Consider the following 22,903-nt stretch of genomic DNA (forward strand, 5'->3'; position numbering starts at 1 on the left):
GTCGATCCTGGGGCCGGTTCTGTTCAATATCTTCATTAATGATCTGGAGGATGGTGTGGATTGCACCCTCAGCCAGTTTGCAGATGACACTAAGCTGGGGGGAGAGGTAGATACGCTGGAGGGTAGGGATAGGATACAGAGGGACCTAGACAAATTAGAGGCTTGGGCCAAAAGAAATCTGATGAGGTTCAACAAGGACAAATGCAGAGTCCTGCACTTAGGGCAGAAGAATCCCAGGCCCTGCTACAGGCTAGGGACCAAATGGCTCGGCAGCAGTTCTGCAGAAAAGGACCTGGGGATTACAGTGAACGAGAAGCTGGATATGAGTCACCAGTGTGCCCTTGTTGCCAAGAAGGCCAACGGCATTTGGGGCTGTATAAGTAGGAGCATTGCCAGCAGATCGAGGGACGTGATCGTTCCCCTCTACTTGGCACTGGTGAGGCCTCATCTGGAGTCCTGCGTCCAGTTTTGGGCCCCACACGACAAGAAGGATGTGGAAAAATTGGAAAGAGTCCAGCGAAGGGCAACAAAAATGATGAGGGGGCTGGAGCACATGGCTTACGAGGAGAGGCTGAGGGAACTGGGATTGTTTCGTCTGCGGAAGAGAAGAGTAAGGGGGGATTTGATAGCTGCTTTCCACTCCCGGAAGGGGGGTTCCAGAGAGGAGGGAGCTCGGCTGCTCTCAGGGGTGGCAGACGACAGAACGAGGAGCGATGGTCTCAAGGTGCAGTGGGGGGATCTAGGTTGGGTATTAGAAACACTGTTTCACGAGGAGGGTGGGGAAGCGCTGGGACGGGTTCCCTAGGGAGGTGGTGGAGTCTTCATCCTTAGAGGTTTTTAAGGCCCGGCGTGATGGCTGGGATGATGTCGTTGGGGTTGGTCCTGCTTGGAGCAGGGGGTTGGACTAGACCCTCCCGAGGTCCCTTCCGACCCTGAGCTTCTATGATAAATAGTCCCCTCTAATTTCCAGCAAAGAGACCACAGAGAACAACCCTCCACGTCCCTAGAACGTCCTTTCGCCATAGAGACTCGCGGCCCAGCGCTACGCTAGAGCGCCGCCTGCCCGGGCTAAAGATGTCGGCTGTGGGCGGAGCGGACGACGTGTGCCAGGCGGGGTCGCTCTAGGCGGGGGGCGGGGCCCGGTGTCTATGGTGCTGGCGGACCGGGGCGCTTGGCGGCCGGATCGTGCCTGGCCCCGGGGGGCGGCCGGAGCCATGAGCGTGGACAAGGCCGAGCTCTGCGGGTCCCTGCTCACCTGGGTGAGGGCTGGTCCCCTGGGCGTGGCCCCCTGGCTGGGAGGGTGGCCCCCTGGGCTATGGGGGGGAGGGCGTGGCCCCCAGGCTGTGGGGGGGACTAGGCTATGGGGGGAGGGGACTAGGCTATGGGGGTGGCCCCCCCGGGCTCTGGGGGGAGGGGACTAGGCTATGGGGGTGGCCCCCTGGGCTATGGGGGGGAGGGCGTGGCCCCCAGGCTGGGGGGTGGGGGGGGAGCTGGGAATGGGGGGCTGCCTCTGGTTTATGGCTGTGCCCTCTCTACCAGTCGGGGGGGCTAATCCTGGGCTGTTCCCCTCCCCCGTCCCCCCTTTTCACCTGCCCTGGGTATTATGGGTCTGTACTGGCTGCCTTCATGAGCTGGGTCTCCTCCAGCCCCTGCTCTCTGCCATGGGCAATGCCCCCCTACGCAGACCCCCTCTTGTACACATGTTATACCCCAGTTTCCCCTCCCCCCATCCACCCTGCTCCTCTGAGCATCACAGCCAAGTTCCAGTCCTGTGGGGCGCCCCCTTGTGTAGGGTGAGGGGGTCTGTACGCTCAACCCCCCCCCATCCCTCCAGACCCCCACATCTCCATTCCTCCCTTAGAGCCCTACCGTACCACGCCCAGTTACAGTGCTCCAGACCCATCGGTTTTCCCCGATTCCCCCTGCACCTCTCTCCCCTCAGCACCCTGGGGCACTGCCTGCTGATGTTCACAGCCTTGGGTGCACCTCGCTGGAGCAGGAGCTGCGAAGGGAGAGTGGACCCAAGCAGGGACCCCCGGCCACAGGCTGGCCCCCAGGATGCTGGGGCGTTTTCTGGAGCGCACCCAGGGATTGCTATCCAGGGAGACTGGCTCACCCAGGGATTGCTATCCAGGGAGCGCGGTGGGTTAGGACGCTGCTGTTGGGGGAGATCCGGGGCGGGAGGTGTCTGAGAGGGGTATGGGATGGGCTGGGGTGAATAGGCCGAGAGGTCTGGCTGAAACCGGCCCAGGTCACTGGAGGTTCTGGCCAGACAGTGGGAGCTCCAAGGGCCGAACACCTGATATCTCCCGTCCCAACCCCCAGCGGGCAGAACAGGTGAGCTCGGCACAGGTCTGCAGGAAGAAGACAATGGCTCAAACCGCAGACTTTGGCGCTGCGAGCTCCCCTGCAGCAGTGCCCCGGCTAATACTTCTGTTGGCAAGACAAGCAGGGGTGACTTGTACCAGGACAGAGGAGAGAAGACGGGGGACAAGGCGGCCCACCCTGACCATGATTAAGGCCCGCATGGCTGAGCCTGAGCCGAAGGCCCTTCCTGTGTCTCTGCCCAGTTCTGCCAGGGAGGATTATGGAACTGGGAGATCAGGCCAGGAGATCAAAGCTGCCCCGCTCAAGTACTATGTTTTGGGAAAACCCGGCCAGACCTGCTCAGGCTTCTGGGGCGCTGGGAGGTCACGGCTGAGCCGCTCTTGCTCAGGGGAGATCTGGCCACGGGGACTCTGCCTCCCGGGGCTTGTGTGTTCTGCGCTTCTCCCCAACCTTGGAGTCACGGATTCATGGGGTCGGTGCATTACTCTTAAACGGTCCCTTGGGGCACCCCTGTCAGTGGGCCAGGTACCGGATCCTCCCCTGAGCTGGGGTGGCTCCAGCCAGACCTTTCCCAACCCATTGGTACCATCCCGGGGCAGTTACACAGCACCAATGGCTCGGGCTCTGCCCTGACAGCAGCCTTTTAACCCCCCTGCCCCCGCCCATCCCCGGGCGAGCCAGTCACTGCCCTGCACCTCGGTCATAAAACCACGGCAGCAACATCCCGTAGCTGGTTAGCTCCTCGGTGTGTTTGTGTGTGTGTGTGTGGGGGGGGGGGTCTGCTACTGGGGGTGCGCTAGGAGCTGTACACGTGATCTCGGCCGGCCCTTAGGCACTGCTGTAATAACCCCGTTAACTAATGACCGTGCTGCAGTAGCAGGGCAGTTAATTTGCCTGGGGCCGGGGGGAGTCTCGCTGTAGTGGTGGGTTGGGGAATGGGGTATGGTGCCCTCTAGAGGGTGGGGGACTGGCTGGCTCAGGGCGGGGGTGGAGAATGGGGTATGGGGCCTCTGCCCTCCAGGGAATGCTGGCTCTGATCTGGCCCCAGGACAAGGGAGCTGGCTGGCTCAGGGGATGGGGAATGGGGTACTGGGCCTTCCCCTCTGGGGCATTGATTCTGAGTTGTTGGGGCGCGCGGGGGGAACACGACAGACAATCACTCCGGCTGATGACCGCTCAGTGGCCCATCTATTAAACAAATTTCTGGGTCTCAGCCTGTCTCCTGGTGAGACAGGAACCCCTGGTGCGAACCCCCCAGCATGGCTGGAGTTCATGGGGGCGGGAGCTGCATAGGTCACCTTTGTGAGGCTGTGGGGGCACCAGAGACTGATAACTGCCCCTGGCTAGAGGAGTGGGAGTGGGGGGGTCCTCTGGGGATGGGCCAAGGTGTGGGGGCCGGAGCCAGGGGGAGCAATTCGTAGTTCTCCAACCTCCAGGGGACTGTTCGATTATCTAGTCTGACCTGGAGATCACAGGAGTGCTGATGCTGCCTGGTTAAGTCTGTAGCCAGCCAGCCGGGGAGGGGCTGTTGTTGCTGGGGGTGTGTGTGTCTTTTCTACCCCTTTCCGAAGCGGGGGGGGGAGGGAATGAAGGGGCCCTGCCCCCGTTTGCCCTGTGGCTTTGTAGCCCGATCTGCCCTCCGGGCCCCTGCTTGGCAGCTGAGTGCAGTGACTCAGCCAGCGGGCTCGGTGGGGGGAGCTCCTGCCCAGTGGTGGGGGCTGCTGGCAGTTCGCTCCCTCCAGCACCTTCCTAAAGGGGGAGGGGGCCTCAGGAAGCCTCTGCAACAGGTGGCTAGAAACTGAAGCCGGGTCCCAGGCCGGGGTGGGGGGTCTCTCTAGGAGGCTGGGGGTAGGTTTAAGGGGGAACCTGCTGCATACAGAGGGAATCACAGCATGGGGGGACGGGCGGGAGGACACTAGCTTGATTGAGCGTCCTGTCACTGCCCTGAATGTGAAATCCTACTCGGCTGCTGGGGTAGCGGCTGGTTCCTTCTTGATTTGGGGTGCCGGCTTTATGTGGGGCAGGGGGGCGGATGGAGGGGGGGATTTCAGCACCTGGGTTAGTCAGGGGTGGCTGGTCCCATCCCTTGGCCCAGCGTGATCCGGGGGAGGCTGTAACGCTGGGCTAGCACCTGTCTTGTGCGGCGTGCCGGAGAGGGTGGGTCTGTGCCCCCGTGGCCGGGAAGGCCGGTTGGGGGGGGGGGTTGGATGTGGGCACGACCGGCCCGCAGGGAGGGTGAGCGACTAGGATCTGGATTCGTCTCTGGGCGACACCTGAACCGAGCTATGGGGCCTTTCCCCTCTCGGGGGCACTGGCTCCGAACCTGCCCGAGGGTGGGGGTGCTGGCTGGCTGCCCTGGGGGTGGGGGAGTTCCTTGTGTCTCCCTCCAGCTTCTGCTGGGGTTGGACGTCCCGAACCATCAGCCCCATAGACTGTGCCTGCTCTGGAGTGTTCCCTGGTGGGTGGGGCTGTGTTGGGTGTGAGGGAGGGATGGTGCCACGCTCCTGATTTGGCTAACAGCTAGCTCCGGCATTAAGAATCCAGAGGTCCCAGGTTCAATCCTCAGCCCTGGCCAATTGCCCAGGGTGCAGGGGTTACCCCTGCTGGGTCTCTGGGTGGCTTTTCCTGTCCCCTGCAAATCTCGTTCACTCTTTGCCTTGCTGAGCCACCTCTGTGTCCTCCTTCCCAGCTGCAGACTTTCCACGTCCCATCTCCGTGCCATACCTACCAGGATCTGACCAGCGGGGTCCCCATTGCCCAGGTCCTGCACAGGATGTAAGTACCGGCCTGCAGCCCCCAGAGGCGGGAGCTGTCTAAAGCTAGAGTGGGTGGCAGGGCTGATGGGGGGGAGGGGGGTGCTAGACTGGGGCTCATCCCTCTCTGACCAGACCTGGGGGCAACTGGGCTTGGATCTCTGGTGCTGTGGGCTCCCGGGGGGAGGATTTCGGAGCAAGGGACCTGTAGGGAGGGCAGAGTGGAGCTGACAGGAAGCCTGTGCCCACGTCTGCCCCTTGTCCCAGCAAGATTCCAGATCCCTGCCTACGGCCCACCCTGGGCGTGGGCGGCCAGCAGGGAAACCGGATCCTGCCCCGAGGTGGCAGCTGCTCCAGTCAGGCCAGGAATTCCCCCCCATTCCGCATCCCCCCCATTCCACCCTGCCCTGTCCCTTCCTCCCTTTTAGAGACTCCTCTTGGTTCAATGAGACCTGGCTGCTGCGGATCAAAGACGACACCAGCGACAACTGGAGGCTCAAGGTAACTGGCTTGAATGGGGATGGGGGGAGAGTTTTTTAAACTATCTCTTCACCCCCCCGTCCCCCGCCGCCCCAATTGTGAAGGCTCTGGTATCCTCTCAAGCAGGGCTGGGTGTGGACAGTCTCAATCTGTTCCCATTCCCCCGGGACTGTAGGATCTGGGAGGCAGGAGGTTGCCATGAGGTTTGGCGAGCACGAAGTGACTGAATCCCCTCCCCACTCTGCAGCTTCCCAGCAGGCTGTTCCCATCCTCTTTGGGGGCTTGGCTGCCCCCCACCCTGCTTATGAGCCAGTCGTGGCGCTGCCTTGTGTGCCCTTCCCAGGCCGAGTGCCCACCCTGCAGTCCCCTGCTGAGCGCCGGTCTGGTCTGGTCTGGCAGCTGCCTGAGCCGAGTTGTGGGTTCTCAGCCCTGCCCCCAGGGAGATCAGCGTCAGCCCAGTTGGAGGGGCGGGGGGTTCTGCCTGGATCCGGTGCGTGCGGCAACAGAACCCTGCGACACTCTCTCTTCCAGGTGAGCAACCTGAAAAAGATCCTGCAGAGCGTGCTGGAGTACTCCCAAGATGTGAGTGTCCCCGAGGGAAGCTGGGGGGTGGCTATTAGGTGCCCTACGGTAGCACCTAGAGGGCCCTGGCTGAGATCAGACCCCTGCCTTGCGGAGCTCATGGTCTAGAGTCCTACAGGATGGGAGGGGAAACTGAGGCACACAGGGACAGCAACTTGCCCAAGGTCCATGGCAGAGCCGGGACTAGAACCCAGGTGTCCTGATTCCTAGCCCATGCCCTGTGCACTAGACCACGCTGCCCTTTCTGATGTGGGGGGGTATTCTAACAGCCCCTGGATGGTGCCCTCACTCACCCTGTATGTCTTGAGGTAGGTTTAAAGTGTCTGTTTTCCTCTGGGTGCCTCCTTGCCCCAGTAGGCCTGGTCCCGGGGGGGCCCTGCAGCTGGCTCTGGTCGGTCAGCCTGGAAGCCCCAGTCTGGTGGGTCTATGCACCGACCCCCTTGGGCACCGTCTTGAGCACATAGGGAGGAGGGGCAGGTGTCTGTGGGGGGCAGGGGGTGTCTCTGGGCCCCCTCGCTGCCTCCCCAGAACCCTCCATCTCTTCCCCAGGTTTTGGGTCACCAGATCTCAGAGCGCCACCTGCCAGACGTCAACCTGATCGGGGAGTTCTCGGACACCTCAGAGCTGGGCAAGCTGCTGCAGCTGGTGCTGGGGTGTGCCATCAGCTGTGAGAAGAAGCAAGGTGTGAGACTACGGGGGCTTGGCTCAGTGTGGGGGAGAGGCAGGTGGTTACTCCCTGCCAGGGGGTGGGGTGTCTTTGCATGTGATTTTTGGAAGGTGCCATTATGGGGTCCCCAAAAAGCAGCATGATCCTCCCCCCGCCTAAGGGCTCCATGGTCTCCATGTGCAGAGTCCCCTCCCACAAACTAGCTCAGATCTCCCCCACCTCCTTCCCCCCAGGACAGACCCAGCTCCCTCTGCCTGTTCCCCAATGGCACGGCTAGTGCAGGGGAGGGGATTGAATACCCCCCCTCCCCCCAGGAACCCCAGGGGAGGTGGCTGGCAAAGGAGCCTTCTCCTCGCTGAGCATGTGGCCTCTCTGCGTTCCCCTCCCCCAATCCTTCCTCCCCCTCCCCGCAGCACAGGGATCCCCCTGTGGAATTACCCTGGGGGCTGCTGCTCTGTGCCTCCTGCCCTCAGCCCCACGGCGCCTGGCACAGAGGCCTCTGATGTTGGCGTCTGTGCCATGTGGGTTGGGAGCCTATGTGGCATGGGGGGCGGGGGGCTGGCCTCCATACCCCTGGGATGGGGGTTGGCCCCTACGCTGTGCAGGGGGAAAGGGGCTCATGTTGGAGGGAGAGGCTGGTGTGGTTGGGGGGCGGGTGGAAGAGGGGCAGGGACTCAGCCGCTGCCCTTCCTCCATCCCAGAGCACATCCAGCAGATCATGACCTTGGAGGAGTCCGTCCAGCACGTGGTTATGGCTGCCATTCAGGAGGTGAGCTGGGGCCGGCCAGCTGGGTCGGGAGGGTGGGGGGGGGGGGCTTGCTGGGGGATGGGGGGGCTCGCTGGGGCTGGCACTCATGGGTATGAGACTGATGCCAATGGTGCTCCTCCCTACCAACCCGCAGCCCCTTGCTCTCTCACCCCCCCCCCCCCCGAATGCAAACCACTGTGGAGCTGCTGCCTGGCTTTGTGCTGGCCCATCTGCTTCCTGCCAGCCGCCTCCTGAACATCTGTAACCTTTTCTCTCCTGCAGCTGATGACCAAGGACCCGTTGGACACGCCGGCCTCCGAGACGTACGGCAACTTCGATAGCCAGGTACCGTGCCTCAGTTTCCCCACCTGTAAAAGAGGGGAGAATTTGGGGGCCATGGCTGTGACTTGCCAGGAGGGGGTGGAGCGTCTCTCTGGCTCCAGGGCTCCTGATCCCCGCCCCTGGTGGGAAAGGTGCTGTGCTGGGATCTGTCTGTGTGATCCCCTTCTCTAACATCACCCCCTCTGTCCTGCAGTCCCGGAAGTACTATTTCCTCAGCGAGGACCTGGAGGAGCCGGATGACATGCAGCAGCGCTGCCAGGAACTGGAGCAACAGGTGGGCTCCTCACCGGCTTGGCTCTGGGCTGGGGGCAGCCAGAATTAATCTCACCCGGCTCAGGCCTGGGGCGTTGGCTAGCTGGCTTCAAAAGGACCCCAGGCAACGCAGCTGTGTCTTGGCCCAGCCCCCAGAGGGTCAGCTGCTCTCTTGGCTCCAGACCCTTGAGTCTCCAGCTGAAGTTGTAGGGGCTCCGGGCGTCCCCGGTTTGATCCCTGCTGCAGCAGCTGTCGCGCGGGTCCAAGGAACCCGCCCACCCACCAATGGTCCCGTCTGCGCTCTCTGGGTGTCTCCTCTCCGGCTGGCTTGTGGTTGCAGTGTGTCCGCTCCGGGGCTGCGTGGCGTGTGGGCCTCTGCATCTCTCCCCACCCAGTGGTGTAGCTCTTCTGCTTTTGGAGCTGGGTATGTTTTGGGAGGGGTGGGGCGGGGCAGGTTATCCAACGGGGGCTAGATCAGGTCTGGCGTGATGTAAATGAGATTGTCAGGACCCCTGAGTTCTCTGGACGGCTGGGGCCCTGTTGTGCTTGGTTCTGTACGTACGTTGAGCAGGGACAGCTGCTCAATCTATGTAGCCGAGCAAAGGGTGGGGTGAATGGATGGACTGTTCTCCCTGCTTCAGAGGAGGGAAACTGAGACAGAGATGAAGTGACTCCAATAGGGAGGCGGTAGCAGAGCCAGGAATCGAACCCAGGCCTTCTGGTGGGGGTGCCCTCAGCACAGATTGCGTGGCTGGGTTCTGTTGTTTGGCTCTGCCGCTGAGTGGCCGGGCAACCCTGGCCATCTCCCTGCCCCTCGGGGTCCAACATGGCTACCGCAGAGCCAGGCGTGGGGTAGCAAGTGGCTGGAGAGACCCGGTATTAGCAGCAATATGCCAATCGGGCTCTTGTTTACCTTCATCCTCTAATATGAGAACGGATCCTCAACAATGTGAAGGCAGCAAACTGAACTGGGGGGAAGGAAACCCAGCTCCGTTCTGGGTACGCCTCCTGCAGCAAGGAGTTCCCCAGGTAGCTGAGCCTCTGTAGCCATCCTAGCGATTCGTCAGCTTTGGGGCACAAGATCCCAGCTGGGTGCGCACTGGAAGGTGTCTGACTCCAGAATGAAGAGGGCTCCTGGCTGGCTCTAAAGCCCCTGCCACTGACCAGGATAGATGGGGAATCCTCACTCCCCGGTTACAGAGTATTGGGGTGGGTTTCTGCTTCGGATGCCCATATAGCAAGAGCCTCCCCCATTGCGGTGCAAAGTGCAGTGGTCCCCCAGCCACCCGCTCTCCATAAACCGCCCCCTTTGCTCCCGTAAGGTGCTAACGTATCCCTGGAGACGCAGTTCCCCTGCGGGAAGGTGAGTTCGCCGTTCGCCCCCATCCCTCTCTCTCCCCTGCAGTAACAGAGCTACTGACAAAGGTGCACACCCCGTCGTGTTCGTTTCCTCTGCATGAGCATGTGTGTCATGGACCTGCTTGAAACGGCCCTGGCGCGGCTCACTTACCTACTCACATCCTTCCAGAGCTCTGTGCTCCAAACTGTCTTCCCCTCTCTGCAAAGTCGGGGGCGTCGACGTCTCTAAAAGCATACTGCTGAATTATTGGGGTCCCAAGGAAGGGGACTAGAATTATCTGAGGCCCTGGGAAAACTCTGTGGAAAGAGCGGGATGCTGCTCAGTGATGAGATGCAGTGAGAGGGGGGCTGTGATAAATTGAATCTAAAATCACTGGGGTAGAGAAGGGAGTGTCTGTTCTCCCTTCTCCAGAAGCACCAGAGTGACGGGGTGCTCGGATTTGAATTTATGGCCTTCCAGTTTCGCAGATCAACAGAAAGATGCTCTTTCCCAGTCATTGGCCTGTAGATCTCGCTGCCACATGATGACGTTGAAGCCAAGAGCTGGGCAGGAATCAGAAGCATCCAGTCCCCTCTTGTGTGTCTAACAAGGGTAGCCAGAGTTAGAGCAGCTAGGGCCACTCCTCCCTAGCTGTAGAGGGCATCCAGTATCTGGGGTTCACCTACTCAAGGCACGTGCCAGGCAGCCTGCCGTGTCCTCTGCCCTGGGCGTGACCCCCTGGAGAGCTGTGACCCTGCCCTGAAGGGTGGGAATGCCTTGATTTTGTATCCCCATCTGTTGTTTTCATAAAGGGGTACAGCCCACCCCGCCACCTCTGCTTAGACGCCTTGAGTCAAGGACCTAACTCGGATGCCAGGCTTAGGGGAGCTCTGACCCCCTTGGGAGAGCTGGTATCCCCCCCCCGCCTGGAATCTACTCCTGTGGGTGGGGGGCTCCAGCATAAGTGTGGCCATAGACAGCCTGAATCCAGGATACCAGGAAGCCCGGGACCACACAGCCGAGTCCCGAGCCATCCCCCCGCGCTGGTAGGTACGACACTCCTGGGTCCATCAGAGTGGGTCCGAGGGCCCCACTGTAGCATGGAAGCTTCACAAATTCTGCATTGCAAAGGCCCAGTCTGAGCACAGGGCTGGGAGCCAGGACTCCTGGGTTCCCTCCCCAGCTCTGACTGGTCTCAGGTGTGCCCTTTCGGGAGCTCCGCCCACCCCATGCTCTGTGCACTAGTGTAAACGGAAGCCGCTGGCTCTGGGACAGCACCGAGTCCAAAGGCTCATGTCCTGAGGGAGGGCCGAGGGGTATCTCCTTGGCCCTGCAGGGGGGGCTGCCTGCCTGTCCCCACTGACTGGGGGGTCTGACTCCCTCTCCCGGCCCGCAGATCTCCCTCCTGGTGGAAGAGAAGAACACCCTGACCCTGGAGAACAAGACCCTGAAGGAGCAGAAGAACCGGCTGGAGTCAGATACAGGTGGCAAGAAACTGCTCTTGCTGCAGGCTCAGATCACGCAGCTGCAGGAGGAGACTTTCAGGTGGGTGGCTGGCAGGGGGAGTGGGGCCTAGGGGTTAGAGCTGGGAGCCAGGGCTCCTGGGTTCGGTTCCTGGCTCTGGGAGGGGAGTGGGGCCTAGGGGTTAGAGCTGGGAGCCAGGGCTCCTGGGTTCGGTTCCCGGCTCTGGGAGGGGAGTGCTGTTGAGAGGTTAGAGCTGGGAGCCAGGGCTCCTGGGTTCGGTTCCCAGCTCTGGGAAGGAAGTGGGGCCTAGGGGTTAGAGCTGGGGAGCCAGGGCTCCTGGGTTCGGTTCCTGGCTCTGGGAGGGGAGTGGGGCCTAGGGGTTAGAGCTGGGGAGCTAGGTTCAGTGTCTTGTCTGGGGCTGCCCACCCCCCGCAGGCTGGAGAGCGGGAAGGAGGACTTCCGCACGCGCTGTGAGGAGCTGGAGAGGGAGGTGCAGGAGCTGCAGCATCGGAACGAGGCGCTGAGCAGCCTGGCCGAAGAGGCCCAGGCCCTGAAGGACGAGATGGATGTGCTGAGGTGAGAGCCCTGGGTCTGATGGGATTCCCCCCCTCACCTGCCCAGCAGGTGGGTAACCACAGCACCCTAAGACTCTGTGGGTGTGAGGGTGGGGGGAGGTAACCCTCATGCCCCAGGGCAAGGGTCAGGCAGGAAGTCTCCCCCTGCGGGATTCTGATGCAATCTCACTGGTTAAGGGCATGTTGTTCTCTCCTCTTTTCCTACCGCCGGTGTGTGCACAGGAGCACTCCACATTGAAGATAAGAGCCTACTACTGCTAGCTAACAGAGCAGCCCCTCCAGCTCCTGAGGGAGTGGCTGAGTTTCTGGTGCCAGGGATTCTTGGTTGGATTCCCCACTTCCCAGATGGGGCTAGAGGCGTGACTGGCACACTGAGCTAAGCAGGGCTCCGTGCTCTCGAGTTGGGTTTGCTGGCCTTGGACCCAGCAGCTGTTCAAACCACCCCACGCTCTGGGTGTCCCTAAATCTCTGGGACAGGGGACAGAGCACCTGAGAATGGCTCTGCTCTCTTCGTTCCCTCTAAAGCAGTGGTCCCTAGCCTTTCTGTGGGAATAGCATATTGCTATTCCCAGAAGACTGGCAGGTGCTGGACACCCCACCGTTGAAATGCCGCCGAGAAACGGCAACGCTTCTCGGCGGCGTTTTGGCGGGCGGTATTTTGGCGGCGTGGTGTCCTGTGGGCGCACAAAAATGCCCCGGCGGACATCATGGCAGGGACTGCTGCTCTAAAGCTTCTGGCACTGGCCGTTGTCGGGAGACAGGCTACCAGGCTAGATGGGCCGTTGGTCTGACCCAGTGTGGCCGTTCTCCCTGGAATGGAGAGCATGCCACGGTCCTCAAGGGGCTCCTGGGTTCTGATCCTGGCTCTGGGGGGCACTAGGGTCCAGTGGGTTAGAGCCGGGGGGTGAGCTGGGAGCCAGGGCTCAGCGTATTCTTCCCCCAGCCCACTCCCAGTGACCCGGTGATCTGCTGCAGCCACAGAGGAGGGGCTAGAACTTGCACGTACAGTGGCAGCCCCATTGGGTGCCACTAGCCGGGCCCCTGGCTGACGGCCGAGCTCCTCCCGCCCCTGGCAGGCACTCGTCGGACAAGGTGGGCAAGCTGGAGGCCGCGGTGGACACGTACAAGAAGAAGCTGGAGGACTTGGGCGACCTGCGGCGGCAGGTGCGGCTGCTGGAGGAGCGGAACACGGTCTACATGCAGCGCACCTGCGAGCTGGAGGAGGAGCTGCGCAAGGCCAACGCCGTCCGCTCCCAGCTGGAGACCCACAAGAGACAGGTGGGCGGTGGGGCTGGGGCTCCCCGGGCAGAGTGGGGGGCTGGCGTCTCCAGCAGAGGTTCTCCCCACCCCTCTGCGGGGTGCGAGGGGTTTCCCTGATCTGCTGGCGTCCCAGCTGGGGGGTCGAGGTTTGCACCCTGAAGCAGTGGCTGCGTCGAACCCCGTCCCTGTCGCCCCACAGGTGCACGAGCTGCACAGCAAACACTCGGAGGAGGCCTTGAAGGCCGAGAAGTGGCAGTTTGAGTTCAGGAACCTCAAGGAGAAGTTTGAGGCGCTGGTGAAGGAGAAGGAGGTGAGGCTGGGAGCGGGGTCAGGGGGTGTCTAGTAGTTAAAGGGGGAGACGGGGGGTGGGGGCTGGGAGTTGGAATTGCCCGGTATCCCCAGCTCCGGGAGGGGAGTGGCACATAGCAGTTAGAGCTGACCGCCTGGGCGTGGGGAGTCCCAGGTTTGGGAGCGAGGCGATCCTGCTCTCCGCCTGGGTGAAGGGTTCTGCTGACCCCCGCTGCTCCCTCACCCCCTTCCCCGCAGCGCCTGATTGAGGAGCGGCACTCCCTCCGCGAGGCCAACGAGGAGCTGAGATGCATCCAAGTGCAGCAGACGTACCTGAGCCAAGCAGGTGGGTGCAGCTGTGCTGGAAATGGAACAGTCTGGGGCTGGGGGCGGGAGCAGCAATTGCCCCTCTCCTGCGTGGCCTGGAGCAGGGAGAGGACAGACGTAACGAGATGTCTGTTCTCGCCTCTGAGCTGGTTCAGGCTCTCTGCAGACTCAGGCAGCCATCCCTGCACTGGGGCTTCTTCAGGCTTCCCTTGAAGCCGTAAGTGCTGGGAAACTCTCAGAAGTTGCCTCTGTTTGGAGGGTTGGGGGAGGCCCCTCAGACTTTTGGGGATCTAACTCACAACACCCAGGGTCTGACTTTCCCAAGGTGCTGAGCGCCCACAAACGCGTGATGCCTAAAAAGCTGTCAAACCTCTTGCTCTAACTGCAGTTCAAACCAAACCCGCTGTCACAGGGCCTCGCTGTAATTCAGAGCCCTTACAAACAGCAGCAGGCCCAGAGCTGGAGACGCAGCTACCAACACCCCCTGATCTAGCCTCAGACAATTAGCTGAGATCAGGAATAAAGCCAAGTACAGTCAAGGCCTTGGTCAGAGGCTGCGTTTCCACATGACTCGGCTCCGCTCCCTAGGCCAGCAATCTGCACAGCCAAGAACATGATGTTTTGGTTTTTTCTCCTTCCAAGCTGCGTTGTCGTCCACAAACTCGTGGCAACCTTGTGTCTGAACTTTACACTCGACAGCTTATCAGCTGATGGAAAGCGAGTGGTAACAAGCAGGGCACATCCACCTCGATTCGTTCCTGAGCACGGCGTGTTCCCACTGGGAACGTTCCAGCTCCCGTTTCGTCGGCTGGGTGCAAGGGACTGGAGAATGGAATTCGAGCCAGCTCCTTGTTGGAAGCGTCTGTTATGGGGCTGGTCAAAAATTTTTGGTCAACTTTTTTTTTGGTGGAGAAGGGGAGTTTGGGCGAAACAAACTTGTTTTGGGACATGCACCTGCTTTCCGTGGGAAAATTGTGTATTGCCGTCAAACTAGGCGGATTGGCTGTACCGCCATGGTGCCTTGTGGGAGCTGAAGTTTGGTTTCCTCATGTCCTCATTCTCCTCTATGGGCTGAGCTCCTTGGACTTCATCTCCCATGATGCACCCACCTGCCCTCTCCATGAGGCGAGATCAAGGTGCATCATAGGAATGTGGGCCAGCTGCGGAACCTGGCCAAGAGAGAAGAATGAGGACGTGTAGATATAGTTCTGTTTCCTTATTTTCCTCCATGGGCTGGGCTCCCCAGCCAGCCTACTTCTCTGATGATGCACCCCGATCTCACCTCATGGGGGCAGGTGGGTGATATGCAGTCCCATCAGGGAGCGTGGCCTGAATGGTAGAACAAGGCACCAGAACTACAACTCCCATGGGGCACTGCAGTGGCACTTCTAAATCCGAAATATTTTGGCCAACCCCCCTGAAATCGTTAATCTATTTTAGTTCAAACTCCTCCCTGCCCCGACCCTGGGGTGGGGAGCCCATTTTCTGACCAACTCTAATTCATTGGGTTGTTTTTTTTTAACTGTGATACAGAATCTGTGGAACTCATTGCCACAAGATATTGAATTCAAGAACTGTATCCCATTCCTAAGTGAGCCCCCCATGCTACCGCACATAAACTAACTTGGGGGAGGGGGGACACTAGGAAAGAGACCCTGCCCCACATAAGCAAGATTTTCATAACTCTCTGCTGGGGGCGGGCATTCTTACTCTTTCCTCCCTGGCCCCTGCCGGCCGTGTCCTGGGCTCAACTTTCTCGCACTGAACGGGGGGGCGTTGTTCCAGCTTCATGAATGGCCTATGCTACTAGCCCAGAGCAGGAGGCTGCTGGTTGTGATCCTAGCCTGGGATCTCTGCGTCCCTAGTCCCAGCCGGGGGCAGAGGAGAATCCCTCCCCCCCCCCCCCCCCAATGCTCGGGGCTAGTAGAAATCTGCCACACAAAACCCCCCCACCCCCTTCCTCTTGCAGATGCCTTGCTGGACGGAGTCTCTTCTCCCATGGACAACCTGGCCGCTGAGATCTTGCCGACTGAACTCAAGTAGGCTCCCGCCCTGGAGCCCTCGGGCTAGAGGGGTGTGGTGTCTGTTGGCACCTCTAGGCCACCGTACCTGGGGGGGGGCTGTTCCTGTCAAGCCCCCGGTGTGTTGCGTTTGCAGAATCTTGCTAGTCCCCTTTGCGGGGAGGGTCTCTGCTGCTGACCTTCAGGCTCATGAGCTGTTCCCAGCTGTCTGCGCAGCCAGGAGTAAAAGGGTTATATTCCTCGGGGTGGTGACGCTTTGGGCTGGGGGGGGGGCAAATGGACTGGAGCAGGCCAATGCCCGCCTGGCCCAGGGGCATGATGCCTGCCATGTCACTGCACAGTCGGGCTGCCTGGTGCCCACAGCAGGGAGGGTAACCCCCATGCCATGGTGGCTGTGCCCCGGCAGGGGGGCGAGGGGTGGCTCTTAGCACTGCTGCACCTCCCACCTTAGTGAGGGGTCTCCCAGCCTGCCCCCCCCCCTCCAGGGTTGCTGGGGCATCCCCAAACCTCTGCCCAGGCTGGCTGAATTAGCTCCTGCAGCCTCCCTGTCTGGTGCTGCAGAGGCCTGTGAATAGCCAAAGGGTGGCTTGGAGATGCCCCAATGAGGAGCTGTGGCCCCTGGGGGACTACAGGTTCCAGCATGCAATGGTGCCTCTCAGTCCAAGCCGGTGATTGGCTCTTGGGTTGAGATGCAGCGTTGCATGCTGGGACTTGTGGTCCCCCAGGGGCTGCACCTGGGCCAGCAGGCTGGGGGGCCCCTGGGCCATCTGCCCTCCTGACCTCACCCCTCTCCCCGACCCCAGGGAGACCATCGTGCGCCTGCAGCACGAGAACAAGATGCTGTGCGTGCAGGAGGCGACGTACCGGCAGCAGCTGGCCGAGCTGCAGGGGCAGCTGGAGGAGTCCAACCGCACCAAGAACCGGCTGGAGACCCAGCAGAGGTAACGGGGGCAGGGAGACCAGGCTGGGGGGGCTGCTGATCTAAGTAGCCTGAGACCTCCCCCAAACTTATCTCACCTGAGAGGCCCCTGGCTCCCCGTAGTCAGCTGATGGGGGGATAGGTGGGAGCCTCAGCCCAGGGAGAGTCCCGGTCGTGCCATCCACTGCCTCCACTCAGCTGGCCTCCCCTCCCTTCTTCCTCCCTCTCCAGGTTGCACCAGCAGCAGATCTCGGAGCTGAAGGCCCAGGTGGAGGAGCTCCAGAAGGCCCTGCAGGAGCAGGGCACCAAGGCAGAGGATGTGAGTCTGGCCGAGGACGGGCTGTACATGGCTTTCCCTGACCTTTGCCCCATCGCCCTGCGGCTCTGACCTGCCTCCTGGGAGCAGATTCTGGACTGTCAGTGCCGGGCCATGCACCCTCGGGCCCTGCTGCATTGGGGAAAGATTCCCTCTCCCGTGAATGATCGGTTTTGTCCCCCTTGATCCATCCCTTTCCCATGCCGAAGCCGCTGGAGCAGCTAACGGCTCGTTCTGCTCAGCCTGGGGTATGCGGGCACGGCACGGGCACCATGGCAGGGCCCCTGGGGCTACGCCCCTCCCCATGTGGGCGCCCAGCCGAATGTGAGAACTTGGAACAAGGTCTCCTGCGTTTCTTCCGCCCTGGCTAGAGGCTGCCGGGTGGCTGAGTGCACCTGCAGTAGCTTGCCACTCAATGCACTGGGTTTGGGGGGTGGGGGAGGGGGTGCCCTTGGGTTTGAGCGGCTGGGCGTGGTCTGCCCCACAGCTCTGTTGGGGGAGGGGGGGAGCTGGAGATCTGTGCATGACGGGGAGGAGGCGGCTGGAAAGGGGTTCAGCCTCCCCTGATTTCTCCTTCTTGGGAAGGGGAGCCCACTGTTCTCTTGGGGTCCCCTGTGGGGGGGATGGGAGCTCGCTGCTATCCTCCAGCCGCATCCTCCCCAGGTGCTGCTGCCTCTGTGTGTGAAATCGTCACAGCGATCTCGTGTGCCCCCCGCACCCCAACTCTGTGCTGTGATCACGCTAACACCTCTCTCTCTCCCCCACCCCCTCTGTCTCGCTGGCTGATTGTCCCCCTACCCCTACAGGCCATTGTAAGTACCAACCAGCCCCTCGTTTAAATCCACCTTGCTTCTCTGTGCTCCTTTCCTATTGCGTGGGTGAGGGGATGGTGAGTTTGGGGCCCGGCTCATGACACCTGATCTCTGGGGTGGATGCCCAGCCCTTCCTGAGAGTGGGGGACTGGGCGGCTTATAAGGGGTCTTGAGTTGGGGGACCTCCCCCCAAAATACTGCTAGTTGGTGTCGGAAATCTTGGCTGTTACTTGTAGCCTGTTAATGCTGCTTAATTCGCTTCCTGGCTTATTAACCTCCCTTGGGAGATATGAGTATATTGCACCAAGCTGTATATCGAAAGAGAAACTGCGGAATATTCTGTGCCTCCAGCCCATTTGGCTACCCATCGGCCTCTGCAGGGAGCCCTATTACAAGCCCTAGGTTTACACATAGACTGGGCAGAACACTCTCTCCCTTTGTTTATAATTTACATTTTTTTTATCCATTTAACTTTTCCCAGTTGCGGGAAACGAGGCGAGGGGTCGGACAAATGGCAGACGTTGTGATTCAGAAAGCTAAAGCTCGAGAACACAACTTGTCCGCAGATCCCCAGTAAATCTCCTCCAATCCCAGACTGACAAGTTCTCAACCCACGTTTATCGTACTTGGCCGGTCTGCACGTTGGTGATTTCCTCATGGGGGGGGGGGGGGGTAATGGTGAATTGGATTTTTTCCGACACACAATCGACTCCTTCCAGGCCTAGCTATAAACGGAGACGCTCGCTCTAAAGAGCGGCCCAGAAAATCGCAGCGTGTGTCCTTTCTAGACGTAGCTAAGCCCATGATTTGAATGGACGGGTCCTAGCTCCGTCATAGCCGCCCCCCTGGTTATATGTGTCTGCCAGCTGCTGCAAACTGCCTTTAAGATGCGCTTTCGACGGTTACCATCTAAACCCCTGGGGTTTTGGCCCCCCGCACTGGCTCAATCAACGTAAAATCGCTTCTGCTCTGTCAGGCCCGGGGTGGGGACGGAGTCGCGGGACTAGCTAGAGGCTTGTGACAGTCGCTCTGCGTGGCCCTGGCTTCCCCTGCAGTGTGGAGCGCCAGAGGCTGAGCCCAGGAGCCGCGTGGCTCTGCTGCCCCTCGGGCGTCCGCAGCGCCAGGACGCTGGGCTTCAGAGCAGGAAGGGCTGGATTTCCCGCCCCCGGACCCGGCCCCGGCTGGCGTAGGCTGGCCTGTGTCCACTCGTGCCGATGGTGCCACACCCGTCTCGGGCTGGCTCGGCTCTGGGAGAGCTGAGCAGGGGTGGGAGAGGACCCAGCTGGTGACCCTGAGACACTGGAGGCGCTGTCTCTCTGGCTCACCGCCCCCCCCCCCCAAGTTCTCCGGAGCGGGGAGGGGCCGTGAACGCTGGGGCCCAGCTGCCGTGGCAGCTCCCAGGCCCTCGGAACCTGCGTGGTCCGGGCTCTCGATCTTCACCCTCCCCTCCTCTTCCTCCCTAGTCCTGCCTGCTGAAGAGGAAGCTGGAAGAGCACCTGTAAGTACCTGCGGGGCAGGGTGGGGCGGGCACGGTGCCTTCAGTGTGTCGGGATTGTGAGCTGGCTGCAGGGGTGGGTGTCCCCCTGCTAGCTCCAAGGAGAGTGGTGGGGCGGGAATCGAGCAGGAGGCCTGACCCTTCATTAGCTGGGGCAAGGTATCAAGGCTGAGAGGAGGATCTGGGCGGGAGGGGGGCGCTGGGCATCTGACAGCCCTGGTCTCCTCCCCGCCCCAGGGAGAAGCTGCACCAGGCCCACTCAGAGCTGCAGAAGAAGCGGGAATACATTGAGGACTTGGAGCCCAAAGCGGACAGCACAAGTACGGGGGTTGGGGGGGAGGGGTGGACGCACAGGGAGGGGGAGGCTTCAGTACCGACGGGGGGGTGGTGGAGAGGGGGATCCGGTCGGGCTGGCCCCTCAGTCGCTCCCCCCACGATGCCGTGTCCACAGCATGTCCCTAGCGGGTGACTTGAAGCTCCTGGTAGCAGCACGGGACTGGGGGAGCCAGGTGCTCCTGGGGTGGCTCTGTGCCTCTGTTTCCCCACATGGGCGGGGGGGAGGATGCTCATGTGGCCCCCTCCTGATGCTCCCCTCCCCTCAGATGCCAGGAAGATCAACGAGCTGCAGGAGTGTCTGAAGAGGAAGGACGAGGACATGAAGGCCATGGAGGAGCGGTACAAGCGCTACATGGACAAGGCCTGCACGGTGAGGCCGGGGCCGGGAGCCCCAGGCTGGGCCGGGGCCATCCCTTGAGACACTCCCGAGTGGCCCAAGCCATGGCAGGGCTGCAGGGCCGGGCCCTGTCACCCCAGCGCCACTGGGGCCGTCCTCCCTGTACCTCCCCACAAGGGGTGCTGCTCTGGGAAGCTCTGCAGCATGGACAGCCACAGCAGGAGTCCTGCCCCGGGCGGGGGAGGGTGGGGTCTCCCCTGGCCCGCCGGGCATGGGATGGGGGCAGGGAGATGTCCCCGGTAACGCCTCTGACTGTATCCACTCCATTCCAGGTCATTAAGACGCTGCACCCCAAGCAGCAGCCGTCCAAGGCCCCCCCCGAGATCCAGGCCTTAAAGAACCAGCTGCAGGAGAAGGAGGTGAAGATCCATCACCTGGAGGTGAGGGCGCTGTGCTGTGGGGTTAGTCTCCTTCCTTCCTGGGCCCGGAGAGGACAGAACTGCCGCAGCTGCCCTCACGGCGCTTGTATCGCGATGATGGCTGGAATCCAGCCTCGTGCTTCAGGGCTTCAGCGGTCATCTGCAGGGGTCAGGAAGGAAACTCCCACCCCTGCCAGGCACATCTGTGTTCTGGGAGGGTGCGGGGGTTTGCCTTCCTCCAAAGCATCAGGGTTTGGTCTCCAGTCAGAAGGGGCCAGAAAATCCACTGCTTAAGTGCCTGGCTGGCGGGTCTGGCTCATCTGGGTCACCAGAACTTCCCCCTATGTCAGATCGTCAGGGAGCTTGGTGGGGGGTCACGGTCACCTTCTCTGCAGCGCAGGGCACCGGGTGTGGTTATCTGGGTGTGTCTAATCCATTCCCTGCCACTGCAGGGGCTTGGGCACTGGTGGCACACCCCAGTTCCAGGTGCTGGGCTTGCTGGGGGGGGCGTGGCCTGTGCTAGCCAAGAGGTCAGACTGGATGATCTGATCCCAGGTGCAGATGGTCTGGGTGGTGCCCTGGAAGGACCCTCTGGACCTGGGCAGTGCAGGGCTCCATTGGTGAGAGAGGCAGCCAGCAAGCTGTTGGGGGGGGGGGGGGGGTTGCACGGCCCGGCCCACTAGCAGCTGGGCTGAGCCAGAGGGAGGGATCCAGTCCCAGGTGGGGGGATACCTGTGTCCACGGCCAAGCGCCCTGAACCAGCTGCTGGATTATTCAGGCAGCCTGTGCTGTGGAATAGAATAGAATAGCCTGTGCTTCCCCCCACCCCCCCATCACCAGCTTCCTCCCCTCCCAAGGTCTCAGCTTCCCCCAGGCCTGGCCCTGAGCCAAAGGCTGCAGGAGGCCCCCATGTGGCCTCTGGGACCCAAAGCTGGGGGTGGGGGGAGAGCACCTTATCTGCCCAGCCTGAGCCCTAGGAGCCAGCCTGGCTCTGCCTCCCCCACTAACTCCCCCTCCCCATTTCTCCCCCCCCATCAGACCAACTTGGAGAAAACGAGATCCCAGCGGGAGCAGGAAGAGAAGCTGATCATCAGCGCCTGGTACAACACGGTGAGCGCAGGGGGCGTGCAAGGCTGTCGGGCCTTCTGGGGGGCAAGGGGGGTGGTGCCAACTGAATCCCACAGCACCTTGGCTGGGCCAGACCCCCTGCCCCAGCAACCCATAACTCCTGCTGGTGGGGGCTGAGCTCCCAGCCAGGCCTCTGTGCCGGGCTGTGCCCAGGGGCTGTCCCTGTGCCCCCCATGCTGACCTCCCCCCTCCCCTCCCATTGCAGGGCATGGCACTCCACCAGCAAGCCACGGAGGAGCGATCGGCCACCTCCAGCAGCGCCCAGTCCTTCCTGGCCCAGCAGCGCCAGGCCACCAACGCCCGCAGGGGGCATCTGGGGCGGACCCAGCCCCTGCTGGCCAAGTACGGAGACAAGCCCCCACAGCTGCACTGACGGAGCCCCTCCCGCTCCCACCCCCCTCCATGGCTGCGTGGGGCTGGGGGGGTCTTGGAACTGGAGCTCCTTGCCCGTTGCTGCCCTATGGCACCCACCCCCAGTGGTGCCATCTGTCGCTTGCAGTGGGGGGAATGGAGTCAGCAAGGGGCTAACTCTGCCTCTGCCCTCCCCCAGAGATGGGGTAGAACGACCTATGCTGCTGGGGGGAGTGGATCTGCCCATGATGTTGCGGGGGGGAGACAGACCCTGCTGCAAGCCCCCATTCCTTTGCACTACTAGAATGCTGGGGGGGAGCGAGCAGGGGGATCAGCCAGGACCCTCCCTTCCCCCTGAGCCTCAGCCCCTAACCAGTGCCCCTGACCCCACACACTCCCCCATGCTCCCTGGGCTGGTCCCTTTGAGCACCAGCATGTGAGCTGATCCCTTCCCTTCGCTCCCCCCTCTGAAAGAACCCCCCTGAATTTTAACCCCTTCTTGGCCACTCTCCTGAGCGCAGCAATACGAGCCCCTCCGCTGAGGCACCTGGCGGTCAACCTCTGTGGCCATGCCGGCTGGGGGGGCGCTGGCTCGTGTTCGGGGCATACGTGGCAACACAGCTGAACTCCTCTCCGGGGCTGAGCCACGGTGGGCGCCGGTGCAGCTGGGGGCATTGAACACCTGGGTGGTCTCTGCCAGCACCACAGCTCCTGCGCTCATGGCTGGTCCCATCGGTGTCGGGGGCTGGGCAGATTCTGCTGCTTCATGCCACCCAGCCAGTGCCCATGGGTGAGGGGAGATGGCTTGCAGCCTCTGGGCTGGGGTCTGCCCCCTTCGTAATTCCCTGCTGGAGCCTCTGGCTTGCTGTGCCAGCTACCCCCTTCCCGGCATCTTCACGCACCATGACTCCTCCCCACTTCCTTGTCCGTTTCCTAGCTGCTGTGGCATCAGGTGTCACCTGTTCCCAGGCTTCACTTTGGGGATCTTGGATCCCTGTTGCCCAGGTTCTGCTCCGTTCCCTGCCCTCCAACAGAACCGGCCAGCCAGGGGCCTGGGCTGAGGGGCTAAAGCTACCGGCAAGGAGATGCTTCAAACCTCTCCTTCAACACTAAAGCAAGGCAGGTCCCAGAGTCGGTCACTACAGCCTGTTGCAAACCCCCCCGCCGCCCCTCCCGCCCCCGCCCCTTGTTCTCCGGCGCTGGGGGTTTCTGTAGCTGTTCTCCAAGGCCGGGTCTAGCTGCGTCTTTTGGTTTTAAAGTGATCTGCTGTATTTTTACCTCTGCTCTGTGTGGGTTGAAGTGGACTGAGTTTTATTTTTAAGTGGCGGGGGGTCCAGATTGCGCTGAGCCCCCCTCTTTTTTTT

The 22,903-nt window shown here is 61.6% G+C and overlaps 1 protein-coding gene across 1 annotated transcript; it reads left to right on the forward strand.

Moving 5' to 3' along the window:
- The first annotated feature begins 1,137 nt into the window (after positions 1-1,137).
- On the forward strand, positions 1,138-22,733 carry HOOK2 (hook microtubule tethering protein 2). The gene is made up of 22 exons (XM_074934968.1): positions 1,138-1,259; positions 5,018-5,103; positions 5,510-5,582; positions 6,093-6,143; positions 6,693-6,825; positions 7,512-7,579; positions 7,841-7,903; positions 8,094-8,174; positions 10,888-11,036; positions 11,391-11,531; positions 12,607-12,808; positions 12,990-13,100; positions 13,337-13,424; positions 15,375-15,444; positions 16,230-16,367; positions 16,577-16,664; positions 18,937-18,971; positions 19,206-19,288; positions 19,571-19,674; positions 19,974-20,081; positions 21,099-21,170; positions 21,394-22,733. The coding sequence occupies exons 1-22, from the start codon at positions 1,149-1,151 to the stop codon at positions 21,559-21,561; spliced, it is 2,223 nt and encodes a 740-aa protein (XP_074791069.1). The 5' UTR covers positions 1,138-1,148; the 3' UTR covers positions 21,562-22,733.
- Positions 22,734-22,903: the final 170 nt, after the last annotated feature.

Source organism: Natator depressus, chromosome 20 (genome assembly GCF_965152275.1).
Source record: "Natator depressus isolate rNatDep1 chromosome 20, rNatDep2.hap1, whole genome shotgun sequence".
Lineage (NCBI taxonomy): Eukaryota > Metazoa > Chordata > Testudines > Cheloniidae > Natator > Natator depressus.